Source organism: Saccopteryx bilineata, chromosome 12 (genome assembly GCF_036850765.1).
Source record: "Saccopteryx bilineata isolate mSacBil1 chromosome 12, mSacBil1_pri_phased_curated, whole genome shotgun sequence".
In the NCBI taxonomy this organism is placed as follows: domain Eukaryota; kingdom Metazoa; phylum Chordata; class Mammalia; order Chiroptera; family Emballonuridae; genus Saccopteryx; species Saccopteryx bilineata.
The window spans coordinates 23,163,845-23,188,701 of NC_089501.1; the positions used below are offsets into that span (position 1 = coordinate 23,163,845).

Here is a 24,857-nt window from a genome sequence, read left to right on the forward strand (position 1 = left end):
ATCCTTCTGCCTGACCTGTGGTGGCGCAGTGGATAAAGTGTTGACCTGGAAATGCTGAGGTTGCCGGTTCGAAACCCTGGGCTTGCCTGGTCAAGGCACATATGGGAATTGATGCTTCCAGCTCCTCCCCTCGTCTCTCTGTGTCTCTCCTCTCTCTCTCTCTCTCTCTCTCTCTCTCTCTCTCTCTCCCTCTCCTCTCTAAAATGAATAAATAAATAAAAAATTTTTTAAATCCTTCTACTCCTTGATGATATGACAAAGGTCAATTTTGGCACACAATTAGAGGTTCCAAATTCATGGATTTATAGCTGACCTGTGTTTATGACTCAGCCTGATTTTTGCATCTCAATACTGGTCTCAGTCTAAAAACTAGTAAGAACAGATCTGATTGATACCAAACCTGGATAATCTTAGACAGTATTCTTTAAGACAAGTTCACCAAATTTTCTAATACTGGTGAGGGAGAACACCTTATATTGAATAAGTGTATTGTTAACCATATTCAAAGATTCATCTTAAATAATTTTATTATAAGCACTATGTATTTATGATCAGAGAACATCACTATGATTTTAAGACACTTATAAAGTGCCCAGCTGAAAAGGATGTGCTGCTGAATGTAATGTTAAGCAGATGCAGACATAAATGCAAAAGCAAATTCCAGAGTATTTTGTAGCCATGAAACCACCATAAAAAGGGGTTTGTGACCCCAATGTTACCTTAGCATTGTCTTCAGCATTTCATATTTAATTATAGTAGATTACTCACCAATATAATAAATATAGATTTATGGGATACTTTAATGTTCTTAAAACAAATGAAAACCACCCAAGAGGAGCCTCACCAATCCTGAGGTTGTCCAGATTGCATTGGCTAAGATTAAGTGGAAGATCATTCATCTCCAAGGGTCACGCAATTAATCTCAGAGTGGGAGTGAAAGCAATGACTAAGCAGAAAAGGAAGCTGAAGTGGAAGCCTGTTACAAAAGGAGTCGAAGCTCCAGTGGCAGGGAACTTATTTTCTTTCTTGTGAGTACACCTAAAATATCACTTCTTACTATTAGCTCCTTTGGGTCCTAAAATCCCACTTATTTGGTCAGCTATTTTTCATAACTATTATTAATAAGGTCAAACAGATGGAAAAGTTTTGAGACGGGCACAATGTGTTTTAATTTCTGGTGGGGAGGAGGAAGAACTTTATCTTAGGAATCACAAGAAAGTAATTTTAAATGAATTTGTGATAATAGAGTTTGACAATGAAAAAACTCACGATGCACTTTAATGATGAAATATATATATAATTTCAAATAAAAGTTAACATATATCTTTATTTAGTTCAAGTGACACCTGTTGAAAAAATGAATTTCTTCTAGCTGAATTATTACACTCTTAATAGTCCCTTTGATTCCTCGCAGCAGCAAATTTTAATTTCTAATAAACAGTACCTTTCCCCTACCTCTTCCACTTACTGAGACACTCAAACATTACATTTTAAGCCAGACTTTTCTTGAACTTGGTCCTCCCTTAATGGAGAGCCTTTTTCTAACTGGGGATAATTCTGATGCAAGATCGGCCTGCCGTTGGGGTTTTTAATGTGATGCGCCACGGCTGATGTCTTATGAAAGCGACTGCTAAGTCTATTGCTCACGTCAGTGTTCCCACCGGATAGCTTTCTCATTCTTTGGGAATTTAAAAGAATAACAAATAACCAATAAATCATTAAAAACTATAACATGTTACCCAATTCTTGGGAATAAGCCAGTGAACCTAAAATCTGCTTATATATCACAAATGCGAATTCCCAGCCTTTCAAGCTACCACATTGCACCAAATGCTCACCAATAAGAACTCTATTTCTCAGCTGCACAGAAGAGATACATTCACGAGGCAGCTGCCAATAGCGAGGTTCGTCCTCCTGAAGCGCAGCGGGTCATATAGCAGCCAGGGGCTGCCTGTTTGTCCTGGGATGGCAGAAGGTCGTGCCTTGTCAGAAAGGAGATGTGAATGCAAATGTAATCTGAAACCGATTTGAGGTTGGCACCAAAAGTTCCATGCCAGAAGGAAGTGGAACTTATTGCAGTCATAAGAATTTAACTCTATATTCTATTAGAATTAATAATGATAAGGTATGAAATTCATATATCACAAGCTAATGGAATAAATAAACAGAGCTGGGTGAAAAGCTGAAGTGGTGAAATAAGAATTGGAAAGTTTAAAAATAATGTACACAAAAAATAACGTAAACTGAGAAAAACTCACAAGAAGCCAAACTTTTTTACAAATGTGTTTGTTTTTCCTCAAAAGTCCATTGTTAAGTGCTGTTCCGGGAAAGGGAGTTAGAGAGAGCCAAATGGTGATCTTAAAGTTTTGTTTTTATTATTGGGATTTTCTTGTTGCCTTTTTTTCTCCCCCAAAATAGAATGGTAAACTAAATTTTATAATGCTAGTATTGGTCTCATAATCTGTAGGTTATGGTCCTTCTTTGACATATTTCTGAAATAGAAACGGAGTGCAAAAGGAAACTGGTATTCATTGAACGTGAATCGGTATTTACTTAGCTGCTCTTCCAGTGCCACCCATCCTCCGAGAGAGTCTTTGTAGTTACCTTGCATCCAGATAGCAAAGTGTTAACTAACTATATTTCACTCTATATTTTTAAACAGATTATGTTACAATTGACAAGCAAAGACATTTTATATAATTTGGGATGCACAACTATAAATGTCACAGGCAACTCCTTGAGAATCTTGCAGATACCCACATAAGCCTTTTGCTTACAAAATTCACAACAGAATATATTTCTTAAAGCAGTTTCAATCTGAGCCCGTTTTTCACATACTCACAGAAATTTAAAAAATAAAATGAATCAACTTGAGGCAATTTAGTTTTAGGCATCCCTTCAAAAAATGTTTTAAATGATTAGGAATCTAATACATATATTCTCTGCACTGCAAATATGCTCAATTGTAAGTGAAACAAATAGTAAAATATCAATTTTCAAAGAAACACATTCTGGGCTAAGAGTAAGCATTAACATGATAAACATTTATTGCCTTGCATTACATATAGTATATAAATATTAATAATATATATATAAATATATAGCATATATATAATCTTGGGAATTTTTCAAAAGATGTTTATATTTTGTGAGCTTTTATAAATGAAAATAATAAAATATGTGCCGATATACAAAATGCATATTCTAGATTTCAACTAGATTTTTTCATTCTATACTTCAAAAGAATGAAACTTTTTCTGAGAAAGGAGCATCTGTGTCTTTTCACATATAACTTTTCTTGATTATTTCTAAGAAAGCAGACTAAACATGCAGTTCTGACATAATGCAGCATCCCATTTTGATTTCTGGTTAGCTCAGAAGCCTTCACCAGCCGAAAAAAAATTCTCTGAAAAGGGCAAAACTTTCTGACCTCAAGAGGTTCTGATAGGAAGAGCTGAAGCAATGAACACCGAGAGTAGAGAAAACATTGGGATAAATTCCCCAAAGTTCTGTAACCACATTGGTGTGGGCGCATGGAAGAAGGCATAATTTCATTCTCAAAGAATCTCCCTGTTTTCACATTCTTTCATTCTCTCAAAGCTGATCTTGCAGATGACATAGTCCAGATGAATTTCTGCTTAATAGGAATTCTTGTTCACAAATTGACACTGAAAGTATAACCACCATATTATCTAAAAATAAGATGGAGTGGATCCACCTTATTTCAAAATGTGACTAATAATTACTCAGATGGGTTGTTGTTGTTTTTTAAATCAGCAAATTTTTAGCTCTCATCAAAATTAGATACATAGTAGAGGTATGAGCTTAAGAAAAAATAAGATATGGTTTTTTTCTGACACTTTACCTGCTTTTGACCTATTACTTAGCATCTGGCCATCGATATATTTAATTTCTCAAAATTTCCTGGATTAAAATTTCAAGAAAGAAAATTAAGATACTTGTATTTTCACAGTGTGTATAGACAAGCTAGGTGCTGTTCATGACCAGGATGGTCTATTCAGATTCTGGTCTTTACATTTGTTATTGCCATATGTTTATGGACTGAAATATAAGAAAAAACATTGCAACGTTTGAGTTTGTATAAGTGTTAGATTGCTGTCAGAAATTGCCAAAAATTTAGTGTCTGAAACAAAAGAAAAAATGTATCATCTTATAGTTCCATAGGTCAGAAGTCCAATGCAGGCCTATTCAAGCTAAAATCAAGGTGTCTGCAGGGCTGTTTCTTTCCGAAGGCTCTAGGGGAGAATCCAGTTCCTTGCCTTTTCCAGTTTGTAGAGTCTGCCAACATTCTTTGGCTCATGACCCCTTCTTCTGTCTTCAAAGCCACAAATGGCAGGTTGAGTCTTTTTCACATAACATCTCTCTGACCCTTCTGCCTCTTCTTTCACTTTTAAGGACTCATATAATTAGACTGAGCCTGCCTGGGTAATTTCAGATAATCTTTCTGTCTCAAAGGCAGCCAATGAGCAACTTTAATTCCATCTGCAATCTTAATTTTCTTTGCCATGTGAAGTAACATAATCACGGGTTCCAGAATTAGGACACATTGTCATTTTTGAGAGGCTACTAGTCTGCCTCTCAGAAATGGAACTATTCCAGAAAAATGGGTCACGCTGCATAGAATTTGAAGGGCCCCTGATTTACATAATACTCTCTTAATAGATGCTAGGTGAATAGAGATCAAGCCAAGGACAAACATTAATGGGCATTGCTCATTTTTATGAACTAGACACTTGCAGTGATGATTTCCTCTATGAGAAATTGTTGACAGATTCAGCTAAGTCTGCCCAGATCTTTCGTTACTCTCTGTTTTTCTCTATTAACTATCTTTTATTGATTTAAAATGGAAAGTTAATTTTTCTTGTAAACAAACTATAAAAAAATATGAATAAATCTATCATCCCTAATGCATGCATGCATGTGTTACGCATATTAATCAGAGGACATACCGAAGCCTAGAAATTGGAAGCTGGATGAGACAATACTGTGAGAGCCTTGTATCCTCACTGCTCCCAGCTGGGGTGATGTAATGACCCGAGGCCTCATATAGAACAATTTTATTTACTGGATCACATTATCACTATAAGCAAAGATTCCTTTACTAAGAACAACATAAAGAAGCAGACAAAGCTATGTAATTGTGACAAAGGAAAAAATAATCTAATAAAATAAATTGATATCCAACTAGAAAATGTGTTTTTATGTATAAAATTGCCATTAAACTGTTTTGTTGTTTAAGCCTTGTGGAATCACCACTCATCGAGCTTTGCGTGAGTCTGGTGATCTACGTTCTACCTTTTTAGCCTTTCATTCAACTTCGTGTATTGAATAACAGCTATATGCCTGGGACCGTGCTTGGTGCTAGAAGTGAAAAGGACAGGAAAGATAACGAAATATACTATATGAGATTCATTTGAGAGTTCATAATTTCATGGGGGTGTTGACTAGAAACAGATGATGGCAAGGTAGACAGATGGGTAGGATGCTCTGAGAACACAGGAGGGGAGTTGTTATTGCCTCTTCTGGGCCAAATAGAAATTTTCCATTGAGAAGCACATGTTTCTAACTTCAGAATCTATGGTCACAGCAGCGTCTATGGCACAAAGGTAACAAAAAGCATGAGAGATCAAATAAGAGTGAGACGTGTCATGTGCAGAAACAGGGCAAATTATGGAGAGATAATGCTTTATAAAACAGGCTGGAGTGGAATTCTGAAGGGCTTTCTAAACCATGAAGTCCAAACTGTGGGATAACTGACCCTGGAGAGATTTAAAAACAAGAGACCGAAAGGACCAATAGACCAGCTCTCAGTGCTATAAGAAGGGAACCTGGCAGGAAGGGGGAAAACAACAGGAAGCAAACAAAAGAACAAGACCTGGTTTTTGCAAAAATACATTCTAGAGATGACTGAGACATGAAGCAAATGAAATAGAGGAAGGTATAAGACATTTGGAGCTATGTAAGACGTAAAATTTGTGAAATTTTACTAAAGCAAATGGACTTGAGTGAGTTGGTGACTTTCACCAAAATTCTTAAAGGAATTAGGTACCCCTGATGTTTTATCCTAGTCAAATTAAGACTGCTGTATTTTCCAAAATAACATTTTCTACTCATTTTATGTTTCCAAAGGAACCATCATCATCATCCTTTTAGGGGATATTATTTTATAAGTCTTTGCCTTTTCTTAATGCTTATATATTATTTGTTCCTCACACCTAGCCCACATAGTGAGCTAATAAAAATCATTCATTCTAGTTTATCAATGTGGCACAGAATGGACTTCACTTCAGTTTATTATCTGAAGTACAGAATGGGCTTCACTTAAGGTCACACTGCTGATAAGTACTATAACCAAGTCTAGAATGCACATTTTCTGATACCCAGGTCAGACTTTTCATATTTAGTTTAATGTCACATGTAATTTTTAACACATATTTTTTAAAAGTGAGTTCTTAAGGGTTTAAGTAACCACCCTTGAGGAGAGACAATGACAAATGATTTAGCAGAGAATCAGATCTTTCTAACTTCAGAATCTATGGTCACAGAAGCAGTGCTTTACTGCATCCCTATTCACCTATTGGAGAATGGCAGGGAAGATTTAATGGAGAAAATAGCCTTCAAAGAGTATCTTGAAGGATATATATATATATATATATATATATATATATATATATATATGCAAGACATGGTTTACAGAATACTTAACAACCAGTACAGTGAAATATGTTGAGTTTGTGTATAAATAAAAAATGTTAAATATATCAACACACATAAAGAATACAACTGCTTCCCATGTGTTGTAAATGGCAATGAAAATAATCTATTAGACCAGTCAGTGATCTCTGAAATATTTGCTGGTTTTTAGAAATCCCTGGTATCATTTTTTGTTAGGACCAACTCATACACTCAAACCCAGACCTATTCAGATCCAGGGCAGGCTGCCCAGGAGATTTGTGCTTAACTCCTCAAGGTTCTGCAACTAAAAAGCACCAACAGAGTTCACAAGGTCCCCCCAAAATGTATTTGATTAAGGGTTGCCAAGGTGTAACAGAGAAGAAAGGATTCTCCTTTCTCTTTTCCCCAAACCGCAGCACAGCAGAGAGACATATCTGCCAATCTAAATTTTTTTCTGATTTCCTTAAATATTTTTACTTCAGTATTTTTATTCGCCTCCTGACCCTTACCCCTTTCCCTAAAAATTCCCTTGTTCTACCTTGATATGGTTTGTAGGCCTACAAGAAGATGATTTACTTTGCTAAGAAAATAAAAACCAAGAGTATGGATTATGAAAACTGTTTATCCCTTTAAAACATGTTTTTTAAACTTCATTTAGCCTTTTTATTTTCAAGACCACCTTATTTGATCCTTAAATATTTAGTTAAGCAATAAATTATTCATTTCCATGGAATTGATGACAACGGAGTTCACTCCTTCAAGAAATGTCGCAATTTCTTTAAATTTCAACTTGTTTGCTCAAATCTTCTCTAGGACTTTCTCTCGCCATTAATCACATTGCACATGCCATTTCTGCCCTTGCTGCACCCTCTGAAATGAGAAGCTGTATTATGGTTCCCAGTGGCCCTTCATTTTGGTGGAGTTCCACTGAAAGCAAAATTCAACAGATCACAACCAAAGCCACAGCCATTCAAAATTCAAAAGGCAATCAGGCTTCTGAGACTGTAGTGCCACTTCAAAAGCCCCAAGACTGAGCCAAGATGAGCCAGGGTCATATTTCATTACTTTAAAAGAAGACTACATTCCCAACTCCACCAGATAAAGCATCATTTACTCCTACTGTAAAAGATAATTTCAAGACGAAAAGGTTATTTTGCCATCATTAAAACTTTTCACAATCATCCAAAGTCCCCTCTTCTTTGCCTCCACTTCCCCTTTCTGTCCCTCTCCCTGCCCACTTCTTATCTTCCAGTCTCAGGAATGTTTTGTTAGGCCACTGTTTCCCAGCGTTGGGCTTGAAGATGGACTCTGCTCCACACTCCCAACTTCAGTGAAACTTTTCAAGCCGTTTCAAATCCCCCAAACAGCTCTAGAATTAGTTTCTTCTCAAAATAAGAGGAAAGAGTAGAATCCTCTGTAATCTCTCTGTTGCAATCTGGATTTACTAAGCTCTCTTCTTGAAGCAGTCTTAGAACAATCTCTTTTTCATCTTTGGCTTGGTCCCAAAGATGATCTTCTAGAGCATGACAAGTCAAAATTATTTCCCTGAGACCATAATGCACTCTTTGGAGTGGGCTTTAGCCACGTGAAGCTGATACTGAAAAAGAAGTGGCTAATTGGCTGAGGACTCCATAATAATAATGGACTCATTAAGACCAGTTGTTTGAATTACTGGGTAATCACAGCATGCTTGTCTATGTGAGAATAACACCCAAAGCAACTCTATGCCTGTCCTTCCCCAACTCTTCTGCTAATAGAATGACAGATATAAAACCAAGAAAAGAAAGCATTATTCATCTTTTCATTTAATTTTTTCAACAAGTATTTTGAGTAGCTACTGTGCACAGACTCTTGCCAAAGAGAAAGGCAAAGCTACCACATTCTTTGGAACAGTGATAGCAAGGCTGACCAGGTATGTGTGCTTCATATACTTCTGAGGTTCTCAGTACACAAAATTAATCAGTAACCCACCACTATAAGCCCCAATCTTATTCACCCTACTTCACCCAAAAATAATCTGTCCTGTGAATATTTTTATAGGAAATCAAAATTAAGAATGAATTTCTATAAAGATAGGTTTATGCTCTATGCAATTATTACTACATTGTTCTTCCTTATATCACAAAATAATAGAAGCAGTTCTTATCATCTGACAAATTGCAAAAGGGCTTAAAATATAGAAAAAAATTCAGTAGATAATACATTATAATACAGTTAGGGATCTAATCAAAACAATGGGGAAAAATGAACTAGTTAGCAAAGAAACAAGAGGAAAATTGAGCTTCTAATGATAGTCAGTATTGAAAGTTCACAGTTAGAAGGATGAGTATCTGAAGAACAAAAGCAATTTTTTTTATTTCTTCTACATTAATCAGATGCTTATTAGAGCACCATATTTTATTTACCCCACAACATTTTGAAAGTTTTCAAGGAAAAAAAATAGAGAAGATACATGTGTTAACGCATGGAAAATAAGTGTAATAAGAAAAAGTTCAAAGTCATAAGACCTAGCAAAGTCTTTTTATTTTAAGGATTCAAGTTTCTGAAGGCTCCTGTAAATAGAGTGACTCTCCTTTCAGACTCACTGAAAATTAAATTGGAAAACAGGGCCATGGTCTTTTCATTGACTTTTTTAAATCAACCAGGAAAATAAAACTTTTCCATCTGTGGTGGGAAGGGACCTATAAATAAATACGTGCATATTTATTTATGTATACATATACAAACATACATACACATTTGTTGTCCATGTGTCTACTCTCCCAACTCTCCTCCTCCATGCTAACACACTCCAATACTATGGTAAAGGAAGCACAATGGAAGCTGTAAAATGAGAGACAGTAAAATCTTACTAATCTTGCCTAATTATAGGGTTGATATTTCTAGATTATTAAACTTCCAACTGCCACAATTTTTTAAGGTAATGAAATCAGTTGTATTCCATTCGAGTATACGTAACCACTATTGATGAAGTAATTACAAGGAGCTATTGTATCTTGCTGGTTATGGAAATGAATGTGAAAGTCTTTTTAACAAAAAACAGATACTTTCACCAAGAAATAGAGTGGGAGAGAAAAAGTATTTTAAAGCTTGCCTTAGCTTCCATAAATGAAATATGCCCCTTGTAATCTTGTTTATATTTTGAATAAAACTTATTTTTTACAAATTATAATAGAGGCTGAGTGAGGTTTCCTATGTTTCTGAAACTAGTTACGAAATCAATAGTTTGAGATAGAGTCTGTAACAAACAAACAAAAAAGAAGGAAAGAGAAAACTGAAACAGAGTGAAAACATTTCAGAATATAATAAAGGTGCATAAAAATATTTGCTTTACAAAGGTAATAAATTGCTAAAAATATCTAATGATAGCTATAAAACTATGCAACATTGTACTAAAAATATCATGGCATAGTGTACGCTAAGTAAGATACTTGGTATTTTTTCTTCTCCTGTGATGTAATTGTTTTCATCCCTGCGATGTAATTCCTGATTAGAATTACATTCCTCCCCCTTCTCCCCTCCCCTTAGAACAGTAAAAAGCTTCAGTGAAAAAAGAGAGTGGGCTATGGTAGAATGAGAATTAGACAGCAGAGGCAACCAGTGCATAAAATGATGAAAGAGACTAGAATAATATCAACATTTCTTGTATAATCAATCACTACAAATGTGTCAGCAAGTATGAGGCCATCCCCTCCTGTCAATACAACCGAGTAGACAATTTGGGTAAGGGAGGAAGTAGAGCGCAGTCAAACATGGCTATCAACACTTCTTTTTCTGTCTCAGAAGAACAAAATTTTGAGACAAGTTCTTGGAGCAAATGAAAATTTATCCAAATGAAAATCAAATGATAAATGCCAAGAGAATATTCTTTCTTTGGAATTCTTTCAGTACTTCAATTTAACCAGCTGGAATGAATTTTCAAGTAGCATTCTGTTCAGCCTTTTGAAATGAAGGCCTTTCCTGTTAATTGGAAAGCTATATTTCATCAAAGATGAAGACAGTGCTCTTGGCTTAGTGATTCTCTTTTTCTTAAAAAATGGGGGGGGGCATTTGGTGGATATTTATCATAAACAGAATCTGGAACATGTAATTCGAATACAAAAGACTGCACTGTGAGCCTATGGATCTAACTAAAGAAAAATGGGGAAAATTCAAATACCAGTGTTATTCTAAACTCTACATAAAAAACTGTCACTGTGCTGTCTGATGAGAGAAAAATGAAAGGATGGAAAAAAATCAAACTATTACTAACTTTCAGAATCAAATATTGATACCAGTGAAGTTTCCGGTTTTTCTAAGATAAATGAATTGGCTAGGTCATCCGATTTAAGCATTCTTTATTGTATTACTTTTTAATATGTGTCTCTGGGGCTGAGGTAATAATTGTCAACTCAGATTTAGAGTAAGAAAATAAAAGTCCACTGGAAACAAATGTTTTTAAGACATAGATTTTCAAAGTCATCTATACTTTAGGCAGTACTTTTAATTTATTTGTTAATTAGTAACATATTAAATAAAGTTGTTACATTTAAATTTTAAATTGACACAAATTAGGCAAATTAATTAATCACAAAGAACATGAAAAGTTTTTTTAACCATAATTATAATGAACTATTAAACATATAGTTTTTCCAGACTTTTTAAAGAAATTGCTCTACAGAAGGTCTGAATGACCATTGTGTATTCTGCTTTTAAATAATTTTATGGGAAAGAATCTATCCATGATATTACTTACATACATCTTCCAATATGTGTATGATAGGCATTTTTAAAGAGGCTATTTCACTGGTTTTTCTCAGTATTTAAATTAATGAAATAGATTGTTACAGGAAGATATGAAAGAAATATTTGACATAATATTCCATAGCTTCTCACATATTCTCCACCTTGAGATATAAGGTAGCAGCCATAATGAGTTGGGGTGGACAGTGAGGAGGGAGACGAGGTAAGGTTTGAGTTACAAAGAAGATAAACATATCAATTCATTTTTGACATAGTCCTTAGTACTTTGAGAAGACTGGACTAAACTCAGAATTTCATGGAAGACACTTGACGATCTGCGAGGCAGGCTTCGCAGGTTTTTGAAACAGTGGACCATATATATGTAGAAAGCCCAGAAATAAAACCACATATATATGGTCAAATAATTTTTGATAAAGGGGCCAACAACACACAATGGAGAAAAGAAAGCCTCTTCAATAAATGGTGTTGGGAAAACTGTAAAGCTACATGCAAAAGAATGAAACTCGACTACAGCTTGTCACCGTGTACTAAAATTAATTCAAAATGGATCAAAGACCTAAATATAAGACCTGAAACAATAAAGTACATAGAAGAAGACATAGGTACTAAACTCATGGACCTGGGTTTTAAAGAACATTTTATGAACTTGACTCCACAGGCAAGAGAAGTGAAGGCAAAGATAAATGAATGGGACTACATCAGAATAAAAAGTTTTTGCTCAGCAAGAGAAACTGACATCAAAATAAACAGACAGCCAACTAAATGGGAAATGTTATTTTCAAACACCAGCTCAGATAAGGGCCTAATATCCAAAATTTACAAAGAACTCATAAAACTCAACAACAAACAAACAAACAATCCAATAAAAAAATGGGAAGAGGACATGAACAGACACTTCTCCCAGGAAGAAATACAAATGGCCAAGAGATATATGAAAAGATGCTCATCTTCATTAGTTATTAGAGAAATGCAAATCAAAACTACAAAGCGATACCACCTCACCCCTGTTAGATTAGCTATTATCAACAAGATGGGTAATAGCAAATGTTGGAGAGGCTGCGGAGAAAAGGGAACTCTCATCCACTGTTGGTGGGACTGTAAAGTAGTACAACCATTATGGAGGAAAGTATGGTGGTTCCTCAAAAAACTGAAAATAGAACTACCTTATGACCCAGCAATCCCTCTACTGGGTATATATCCCAAAACCTCAGAAACATGGATATGTAAAGACACATGTAGCCCCATGTTCATTGCAGCACTGTTCACAGTGACCAAGACATAGAAACAACCAAAAAGGCCTTCAGTAGAAACTGGATAAAGAAGATGTGGTACATATACACTATGGAATACTACTCGACCATAAGAAATGATGACTTCGGATCATTTACAACAAAATGGTGGGATCTTGATAACATTATACGGAGTGAAATAAGTAAATCAGAAAAAAACAAGAACTACATGATTCCATACATTGGTGGAACATAAAAACGAGTCTAAGAGACATGGACAAGAGTGTGGTGGTTACCAGGGGTGGCGGGAGGGAAGGAGGGAGAGGGGGAGGGGGAGGGGCACAAAGAACACTAGATAGAAGGTGACGGAGGGAAATCTGACTTTGGGTGATGGGTATGCAACATACTTGAATGACAAGATAACCTAGACATGTTTTCTTTGAATATATGTACCCTGATTTATTAATGTCACCCCATTAACATTAATAAAAATATATTTAAATAAAAAAAAAACAGTAGAGCCATCCACAGAGCTGTCTAAAATGCAGATAAGCAGCATCACATAAGTCTCCTTATTAGAAGTTTGTAAACAGTATATAATGCAATCAAAATATGCACAGAATCATTTTTTTCTTAAGGGAGAAATAATATCATTTTACAAACTGGTCATGAATTTTATGGCAAAGTAATGAACAAAATATGACTAAATTTAAAAGGTGAAATTTATCAACACGCCCTTTGATAGTAAGTAAAAATTGTAAGATTTCCTTGTTTATACAATAGATAGAATTGTCTAAGACCCAAGATCTTGTTCAAAACACATTATCCAAACATGCTTAGGTCAAGAAATTTTTAACACGTAAATTAATGTGTGTGATTTAGTTCCTGAGAGATTTGTAATATAACCTAATGTGATGGATAGAATTTCAAAGTCAAGCCAAGAGATTTTCATACTAAAAAAACAAAAAAAATAAAAATAAAAACCACTGAAATTACTACTTTCAATTAAACTTTCAATCAAAAGGTCAATGACTCAAGAGAAATAAGCCCACAGAAAGGAATACTAAACTTTTTTTCATAGCATATTGTAGCTAGATTGACAGCTAATATTTTTAAATAAGGTAACTAAGAATACTAAACTTAAAATAGTTATGTAAATTAAATTGTAATGCTATATGTTTTAAAATATTGTAAAATGAAATAATAGAATACAGTATAGTCTTTACTTTTATAATAAATAAATTGTAAATATTACAAATAGTAAAAAATCTTTGGGCACTTTTCCTCCTTGTACTTTTAACTATTCTGTTAGTGCTGATTTACAGCAGCAAAACTTTCCAATAAGCAATCTTCAATACTTTAACAGTTTCTCTTGAATTCTAGTTAATGTTCCCTTTGAATGCAAAAAGTCCAGGCTAGAGTTGGGCAATGAAAGCGACAAGATAGAATGGAATTACCTTGGACGATAGGGCTGTGGAAATTTCTGTCAGGACAGCTGAGTTAGGATCTAAAATTCAAAACTTTAGATCCTAAATCTTTAGTGAATAATAAAATTATTGAAACAACAGAGGAAAAAACATCTGTATGGGCCTATTGACATAATTGATTCACAAGGAATGTATTTGATTTGGCAAAGCAGTTCATTATGCTACATCCTTTGAAATTTAGATCCTAAAAATATGATTATTGATATTTAGTATGTTTTTTATAAAATGAATGGACAGGACTGCATTCAAACTTCAGCGGGATTTTAAATTCATACAGGTTTTCCTTCTCTTTTTTGGTATTAAATGTAACAAAATATAAACATCTCTGATAATTAGGATTTCAAAATGTAATGGTGGTAGTTTAAAAGTAAAATTAAGTTTCTAACATATATGCCACAAAAATAATTTCAAATTGTATATATATATATTGTATCTTATGTTTGTTTATATGATTGGGGAGGCATAGACATACAGAAAAAATATACTTGTGCAATAAAAAAGAAGAGAGTAGAGAATGAGGTAACTTGAATGGCGCTTACAAAAATGCAGTTAGGTTCTGACAGGCAACTTGCTGCTCAGGAAATTCAAATTTCAAGAGGCTCAATATGTTCTAAACCTCAACTTTTATGAAACTCATCTATTTAATAAGTTCACACTTGGACACTTTCCTGGTTTGGTTTTGTTTTTTACTCAGTAGCTTACTTGTGAAATAAAACAAGGATGCCATGTCACATTGTGCTCTATCCAGACATAATAGAGAGGCGGAAAAATACAGGGGTTAAGAGCCTTCATTTTCTTTACCTGGTAAATAGGGATTATAATAAAGATGGTAGAAATGGTGCTGTTGCTTAGAAGTATGCCTGGTACTTACCAGTGTCTATTAATTTTTGTTGTCATTACTCTTCCTATTTTTAAAAACAGATCACCAGGTCATCATCTTGATTAATGTAACAGATTATTAATTGGAAGTTTATAGGTCAAAGAGAATAGAATCATAGATAATCATGTGAAGGAAAAGGTTAAGGTTAGTGCAATGGATAGAAAATGCATTTTAGGTAAATGTATCAAATATATGGGATCAATAAATACTGTGGATTGTGGCAAGTGAACTACAGGAGGGAAAAGGAAGAGAAGTATGAGGCTATAGAAACGAATAACAAAATAAGCAAGGGGCCAGGTCACCAAAGGCAAGGACTCTGAGTGCGTATTAAGATACTTGGGTGTATCCGTCACCTCCTAAAATTCACCATCAGTGTCTCGCTGTCAGGTCAGTCTTATTTCAGAATTCCAAAGGAATGTGACACAAATAGACTGCATCTCTTAAGCTGGTTCTTTATAAATGGTGGCAAAATGCTATTTCCATCTTCATATGTTTTAATGATCAGAACTATCTTTGCAAAAAATGGGTTCAAAGTAATTTCTTAAATTAGCAGCATCTAGTAGAATGTGTAATAACATGCCAGATTATTTTTATGATTAATTGAAAACATCTTGGAAGTTAAATAGAAATGTAATTGAATTAAGTCATATCAAAACGATGGAGTAGATTATTCAGATAGCTTTACATTTCAATTTGGAGGCATTAAATACATATTGTTGTACATGTCTAAGGTAAAATAATAGTAAGGAAAGAAGTATTTCTGTCTTATTAAAACAAACACAATATTTAGACAAAAAGTTTGAATGTGTTTCTCAAATCAATTCCAGTTGGTAAGAATATAGCTGAGAAATAGTTTGGCCTTGGTTCTTCATTGGATCAGGCCGTTCTGTTTTTATATAACCCATAGTTCAAACGCCTTTAAATAAATATCTACCAAGCATCCCCAAACTACACCCCACCGGCCACATGCGGGCCCCCCCCCCCAGACCATTTATCCAGCCCCCGCCGCATTTCCGGAAGGGGCACCTCTTTCATTGGTGGTCAGTGAGAGGAGCACTGTATGTGGCGGCCCTCCAACAGTTTGAGGGACAGTGAACTGGCCCCCTGTGTAAAAAGTTTGGGGACCCCTGATACACAATAGATCATAATTGCAGAAGAAGTTATACTGTAGCAATTCACCTGCCTTTGCAAATTTTCCCAAGTGATATCTTAACCAAAAAGAACAAAAATTGGAATTTCCATCCTCTATACATAAAAATCAGGTCCAATTCTGGATTCAAAAATCATTAACCACATTTTTACATTTGTGCCTTTTTAAAGGCATAAAGCCGTGGGTTTCCAACCGAATTTCATTCCACACCCAATAAAAGGAAAAGACCTAGAATTTTTTTTAAATTTCAATAGAATAATTATTTAACTGATCTGAGATGCAGATTCAGTGATATTTAGTGCTCAGTTTAGAATGTGGGATAAATTTGTAGCTTTTTGAGGGGAAAAAAAAATGTTTGTCTTGGAAGGGAAGTTACTTATAGCTCAATGGCTCCCCTTAGTGGTGTCTTTTAAGAATTTCACAGCTTTTCTAAACAGGTTTCTAAATATCAAGAAAAGCATGTGCTAATATTCATATTTCGAGTAACTCTCAATAAGGAATTTCTATTTGTGATTATAGGATAGAAACTTTTTATTTATAACATTATTACATTTAAAAGGGTAATTGAGCGTTTTCTTTAGGTTTTATATTCACTTGGAATTTGAATATATAATACATAACTTAGGAAAAATAATTCAGAAGGATAATTTCCTTCTGTCTTTGTTCCCTTTTACATGTTTATGCTTTTTAGTTCATATGTCTATTTGAACAGATTTTTAAGAGACAATCAGCAATTAGTTTTTATTTTGTACCTATGTGTTAATTTAAAAGGTATCTAACCAGGAAACTTGACTTAAAAATTAGTAGTGAGAGTAAGTCAAAAATATATGCTATCCATTGGGAAAGAGATAAATTAAATGAGAAACTCTATAATGTAAAATAGATTTTGAGAGTAATGTTTAAGGAAATTGAATCTTTTATTGATCTACAGCTTTGGTTCTTAAATGTGCTGCACATCAGAATAAACTGGGGTGAACTTGTTATTAACTACAGGTTCCCGGGCCCATCATTAGAACTACTGAATCATAATCTCCAGAAGTAGAGCCTGGAGCTCTGCATTCTTTGAAGTCATTTATTCTTGGAAACCTGGTCGGTAGAGGCCCTAGGAGATGCTTATATAATGAAGCTTATTTTTGTATCAGTGAAAAATAATTTCAGAATCCCAAAAATGTCAATACGATTCACTTCTGTGATACTGTTTTACAACAAAGTCTTAAATAATATGTACCTATGCTGTGTGAACAGAGATTTTAGCTACTCTTAACCATTGAGTTTCAAAATTAAATACCAGTGCCTGCCTACACTCCCTTTATGGGTAATTATTTACAGAAGTGTTTCTGACATAAGAAATACACGTCAAAACTGGCCTTTCTAACTTCATCACAAAAACAGCCAAACTCCACCCTGCTCTCAGATTCTGATAGTTTCCCTTCTCCACTTTTCAGTACCGCTTGGTCCCGAACAAACTCCCAATATGGCAATCAAGTCCTGTATGCCATTCCAGCCACTCTGGGTAATATCCTATATACAGACCCTGACCAAACCAAGGAAGGCTACTTTCAGCTCCCCAGATTCTTAATATCTTTGCATGCCTTCATGTTGTTCACATACTGCCCACTGCCCCACCCCATGAGTGTGTGGTAAATTCTCACTCATTCTGTAAGGCTCAGCTCAAACATCACCCATCTGGGGAAGTCTCTCTCGATCTCCATTGGCAGAGTTCACTGCTCTCCTTTCTGTGCTCCCAACACAATCTTGTGCATACTTCTATTTTAGTATTAGCTTGTGACTACAACTGTTGTATCTGTCTCCATATCGTGCTTGTTTCCCCAGGTTTTAGCACAATTTTTGGCACGGAGCCGAGGCTTCATTCATGTTTATGTAATGAGTTAATAATATTAGCTTTCATTTCATCCATGATTAACATGTGCCAGGAACTTCTTTACAAGTGTCTTGTGTAATCCTTACCAAGTTTAACAAATAGTAATGGTTAGCCACATTTTATTTATTTTATTATTATTGTTGTTGTTGTTTTAATGAGAGAGAGAGAAACAGGGAAAGACAGGAAGGGAGAGAGATGAGAAGTATCAACTCATAGCTGAGGCACTTTTAGTTTTTCATTAATTGCTTTCACAAATGTGCCTTGACTGGGGGAGGGCTCCAACTGAGCCAATGACCCCTTGCTCAAGCCAGCGACCATGGCATCACGTCTATGATCCCAAGCTCAAGCCTACAAACCTGTGCCCAAGCTGGTGAGCCCGCACTCAAGCCGAATGAGCCTACTGTCAAGCTACAGAGACCTCGGGGTTTTGAGGCTAGGTCTTCAGCATCCCACATGGACTCCCTATCCCCTGAGCCACCACCTGGTCAGGCATGATTATTCACATTTTAAATATCAGACAATTAATTCGAAGTGATTTTAACTATGTGCCAAAAAGTCTCACAAAAGGTAGTGGCAGACCTAGAATTTGGACACCATGTCATTCTAACTCTAAAGACAGGGGTCTTAAACAGTACACCATGGTGCTTCTCTGCAAGAGCTCAGAATGTACTTGATTGCTAGTGGCAATTTCTCTTTTGATGTTTCTATCCAAACACCACCTTATAGCTGGAACATTAAGGAAAGATGAAAATTCTTTTAATCATAAAAATAGTCTACAGCCTAATTCTAGGGCAAGCGTGCATGTGCACACATGCATAATCAGTGAGTGGTGATACAAAAACATATATGTAAGACAGTGATACCTGGAATGCTTAGTTTGCAAAATTACAAAAAAATAAAGTATAAAAATAACTATTGACCGCATCAATGAAAAGTTACCAGAATAAAAAAAAGAACTCCCTTCTAATGAAAACCTTGCAAAATTTCCCGAACTGCACATAATTTTTAATGGACTGCAGCCACTCTTCTGCATTTTTATTTTATTTCTTGAACTAGAGGAAAATATATTATTTATGCAAAAGGGTAGTTAGCGTTTCCAACCACTAACACATGGCCTGTAAAAAATAATAATCCCATTTTTCTATTGTGCAATAGCCCTCTGTTGGGCAACAACAATGTACAATGTGTTAGTTTCCTGTTACTTGACTAGAGCCTCCCCTTTCACTCACCGCCCAGACTAAATAGCTATCCCTTGGATAATAAAACTATAAGACTGAGTTTCAAGCTACTTCCAAAAATGTTTCTGCTTGTCTTAAGAAATAATCATATCAGTTTGCTAATAAGCAGAAAAGCGCTGTAAGTTGACTATGTTGTTACATGTGGCTAAAAAACATATAAATCAATCTGTGACCAGGAAAGAAACAATATATTTCTTATGTGTTCAAAACATTATGGTTGGGATCACAGCTGTAAGATGTTGGACCACCATCAAGAGAACAATGTCAAACACTGAACTTCTGGATGATTTCCATAAAAGTAACATTTTGGGTCAGTAATTTTTATGAAACTTTGGACTGATTTTCACTGACTATTTTTTTTAGAGTTGAACTTGAACACCTCCAAAATACTCCTCAAAATGGAAATATTATATAATCTAACCTCTGCAGCCAGGTCTTTCTGAAAACCAAGCACATACCTTGAAAACCAGCATTTCTCTCTTTCAGTCTGTGAAGCTTTATGATACTTAGATTATGCTTGATTTTCAGTAGGTATATTTACTCTTCACTTTTCTCTTTTTAGCTACCAAGTGCAAGTTAACACTTCAGTGTGAAGTAATTAAAGCCAGTATAGGGAAAAACAAAAACCAAGACAGAACAAAATGTGGACTTCTTCCATAGGAATCTTATCAATCCAGCAGTGTTCTTTTAAGTGAAAACAAAAATGGAATTCATGAACCAGTGTACAGCTAGTTCAGCCTAGGCTTAATAAACATTTCTTTTTGTTCATCTTTACATATCCAAAACAATTTGATGTGTGCCTTACAGTGGTCTGAATTCTCATTTTTGTTAACTGTCCCTTTCACAGTCCAGGATTTGGAGGTGTGTTATGTTGAGTCCAACAAGGCAGGTTTTCATAAAGTAACTGGAAGCTTTTGTAAACATAGTCTCGGCCAAAACTAGTTGTGGCATAAAATCATTAATCCAAGGAGACTATATTGGCTGAGTACACGTATGCACTATTAATAATATTGTTCCCTGGGATTCTGAAACCAGACCTCTCGAAAAGGAAAGCCAAACCACTGAATTCAATATTTGCAGCCTATTTCAGGACATGAAAATATTTTGGTTCTCTCATGCAAATAATTTCTCCAAAATACCTTTGTCCAAAGTAACATTTTGTAGGCAGAGACTAATATCAAATGTTGCATGGCTTAGTAGGTGGGGAATACAGATTTTGAGTATTTTTTTTCTTCTCAAGGAATAGTTGGTCTCTAGTTTTCATTTACTATAATATTGAATTAATTAGTAATTTCTCATTGAGATATATGTATTAATGGCTGCTACTAAAACCATGCTCTCAGAAATTATTTTACACTGTCGATTGTATATGTAAAATATTTACACAACAGAAAAACATCCAGTTAATTCACGATTTAGAAATAAATAAAAACAATCCATCCCATGCAGTGCCAGGTTCGAGCGCATTATCACGTTACTCTCCTCTCCAGTTGCCGGCCATTCTCCAGTGCCCACAGGACGAGTGTCAGGTCTTCATGCTGGCTCCGTCTTCCTTGCAGAATGGCTTTCCTCATCAAAACCTTCAAAGTCGTGTTGATTCCACTCTGTAAAATGCCTCATAGTGCAAAACTGACTTAAAATCCATACTTCAAACACCGTGGAAGCCAGTATATATGCAATAAAAACCTGCTCATTTGATTGATAGAGACACATTTTGATTGATAAGAGTCCTTGCCTTTGTAGCTTATTATAGGTTATTTGTGTTATAGTCCCCACTGTCCCTGCATGTAGAAATTGCAATGGAAATTAATATCAATATATAAATATTTGTGTTAAACTACATATAGTTATCCTAGTATTCTTCATAAACCGTTATTTGCATATTTGGTATGCAGATCAAATCTCTTCTACAATAAAAGAGGGCAAACAGATATATTGGCAGATTGCAAATATGTAATTGCTACTTGGAAAAATTTGAATACAAAATAGAGCCTTAATACAATCCAGATAACATATACTCATTAATACATTTCAATACTTATAAATAACTATTATGTAAAACATCGCCAAATGTATAACAATAAAACACTCCAGTTTTCAGAACTATTATTTATTAATTGCTTCATTATATTTTATATGTGTTTCATGTTTACATTGCTGGAACTACAATATGATCTTAATAAAGAGTAGTTGAGTGAATAATTTCAAGAGAAGCTATTTGATATCTATGGGTATTATAGTATGCAACCTAAGAGAAATTTAACTCATTTTTTAAAACTTAGAATAACCAAATAGAAAATAATTGAATATGTTTTTAAAGGTGTATATTTTCATTTCAGGAAGAAAAGGAAGGGAAAGAAAAAGAAAAAAACTTAATAAAGAAGAAAATAAGGATGCAGTACCTGATAACAAAGGTCTGGAACCCAGCAGAGAAACCCCAGAACAACGAGAAAATAAACAGCAGCAGAAGAAGCGAAAGGTCCAAGATAAACAACAGAAATCGGTATCCATCAGCACTGTGCATTAGAGGGTCCCATGAGATTGTTGTAGACTCGTGATGCTGCTATCTCAACCAGATGCCCAGGACAGGTGCTCTAGCCATTAGGACCACAAATGGACAACGTGTCAGTGACAGCTCAGTCTAAACAACATTCCAAATAGTTGCTATATCTTCATACAAGCATAGTTAACAACACAGAGCCCAAAGTTCAAAGAAGGGATGCTTTAAAATTGTTATGTTACGTGCTTCTGTGCATTTTTAAGAGACAAGAAATCATGTACATAATTATCAATAGGCTATAAGTTGTAACAACCTAATGATGACATCTGGAAAAGCAACATCTTTTTCCTATGAAAAAATATTTCTTCAAGCTGTTGTTTTAAGAAGCAAAAGATAGGTCTGCAAATTCAAAGATGCAGTATCCCTTCAAGACAAATAAAGAGATCGATCGGGGGGAAAGAAACAACTTTCCAAGGACAGTGTTGTTTTGTCCAGGAGATCTAGAGAGTGATCAGATGTTAGGGCCTGGCATTTGGAATCATAAGAATTATCACCACAGAAACAACTGTTTTAAGATCCGTTCTATTGCCCTCATCCTGTCCTGCAAGAAGCATGAGAATGCACATAGAGTTAAATATACTGTATGGGATTGGAGAAAGGCAAAGTGTGGAAGAAACCATAGAGTTGGAGATTACTTAAGTGCTTTCCAAAACTGTGAAGGGTTGTGATAACCCGGAACAGTCTCCAGTCTCTGTCAGCACTGTGGTTCAGCCTCTGCTACCCCTTGGTTATGGAAGTCTGTAAACACATACCTGTAAAGCAAAATCACACTTATTACAAGAAAATTCTGATCTCATAGAAAACAAAAACTAGAACAAGGAGAATACAACATGTTTGCAAAGTCATGTGTTTTTGTTCTCAATGAGGGAGAAACGATTTTAATACCTGCTTAATGGTCCACCTGAAACTAAAAAGGGATACTACTTTCTAACGAGGTGTATCTAGTAGGGGGGAAAGCCACCACAATAAATATATTTGTTGATAGTTTTTAAAGTTTGGTTCACTTTGTTTTATTGAAAAATTGTTACTCTTAGAGACTCAATAATTAGAAAAGAGAATTCTGTATCCTATGTAATTCAGGACATATTATATTTTTTAGTGTTTACTTTTTAAATCCTCCTTTGGAAATTAGCCGATGGAGATAGACTTACAGAGGACTAGGAGATATTTATTCAACTTATTTTCTTATTTTAATCAACAAAAATCTAGTGATAGAGGTATACGCCTCCCTAAATTATTTCACTGTCACACCCCTTCATTGCTTAAAAATTAGCATCTTTTCTTAATATGTTGGTTCCTCCTGCATCTTGAACATTTGGCCTTTTCTTCTCCATATTTTCTCAGTCTGTGGACCTCTTTCAAGGATTGGAGTCACCCTAGCTGAAGGCCCCACCAATGTTTCACAGAGGACACAGCCAGCCAGGGCAGGAGAAAGCCCCTCAGCGTGCAGCACAAACTGTTATGACCCACCTTACCATTCCTGCTGTAAGGGAAGGATGCACGGCTGATCTGTCCACCACGCTTCCTAACCCCTTAAAGAGCACTGATTTCTGAAGAATTTGCAGTGAATTGGGCTTCTGCCTGCCTATCTCTGGTCCCCCTTTCTCCACCTACTGCACTGTTCATGTGGACTGATTGGCTTACTTCAATATCCACTCCTCTTTTGCTCTTCCAAAATACAGAATTTTTGAATGATGTATTCTTGTTTCTTACTCTGGTATTTCTCGTCTACATAAGACAAAGTGTTTCAACTAAGTAAATCTATCTCTAATGTATAAAAATAATTACCTTTTCAACTACAACTTATGTTACCAAGGATAACCAAAGTTTTTTCTACAGAACTATAGTAGACAGAAGTATATTCCCATGTTCTAAGGTTTTTACTTGATTCAAATACCATCTTTTTCCTCAGTCTTACCTAGTCAAGCATAAGTGACCACAATATTTTTATGTATCTTCTTATGTTTATCATTGTCTTTATTATTTCAATAAGAAATTACCAGGAAGGTCTACACCTGAGTACACGTGCTGGAAAAGGGTTAAATAAACCAGGACACACAATGGTGGCACATGACTATCATGTCTTCTCATGTGATTTGACTCAAAACCTTTACCTTATGGTCCTCCAGACAATGGCAGACCATCTAAATCCTTGATGCAGTACTTAAATAAAAGTAGAATTATCACAAAGGAAAAATAAATAAAAGCTAGCCTTAATACTTACACATTGGGTGAAATATAAATGCAAACAAAAAGTAGCATCAATTTTAACTATAATTCTCAATCCGCTTATAATAGAGCTTTAGGCACATGGAATTGTTATGATCTTCATACTGGCAGTCTACTCAACTTTGAACAAAAACTCATGATCCACTTCTGGTCACTGAGGGCATTAACTTTCTGCTCTGATTCTGTCTCTAAATCTGGTAAACTGTTGATAGTAATAGGTGGCTGGTAAATTCTTAGTACAAAGAGAATCAAAAGAGGACAGGAACATAAATTGACCAATGTCTGATCCACACTCCTGCTCTTGTCTCCAAATTCTGATTTATTACTGAGTGGAGATATCTGATCTATCAGCATGGTTAAGTTCCAGTCCCAGGTGTTAGCCACTGGCAAATTAACTGCTCTGGGTCCCCATTTCTTAAGTGCAACATAAAAAAAGGTAAGCTGGAGAGGATCACTATAGTCCCAGTTTTGAGGAGGATGTGACACTTCTGTTAGTTCTAGGTGACGTCCCTATTAAGTCCTCATTAGTAACAGTGTCTTTCTGGTTTCCTAACCTTGTTTTTCCCAAAGGTGGAAATGTGTAGACTCTTAGAGTATACCAATTAAACTCCACTTTTCTGACGTTATTGAATTAAAAGTTGTCTACACTACTGGTTTTGAAACTTATATGAATAATATTCTCTTATATTTTTTTTCCTTTTTTTTTTTTTTTTTTTTTCTGAAGCTGGAAACAGGGAGAGACAGTCAGACAGACTCCCGCTTG

General features: G+C 35.2%; 1 protein-coding gene across 2 annotated transcripts in view; it reads left to right on the forward strand.

The window, feature by feature from the left end:
- Window positions 1–23,562, forward strand: part of RSPO3 (R-spondin 3) — an 87,894-nt gene extending 64,332 nt beyond the window's left edge. The window contains exons 5-6 of one of the 2 annotated variants that reach the window (XM_066248425.1): window positions 21,645–21,808; window positions 23,210–23,562. In XM_066248425.1, the coding sequence (XP_066104522.1) occupies window positions 21,645–21,808; window positions 23,210–23,245 (200 nt within the window). In that variant the 3' untranslated portion in view covers window positions 23,246–23,562. Of the gene's footprint in view, window positions 1–21,644; window positions 23,186–23,209 lie in introns of those variants that run through there. The other variant, XM_066248426.1, reaches the window with a different exon arrangement.
- Window positions 23,563–24,857: the final 1,295 nt, after the last annotated feature.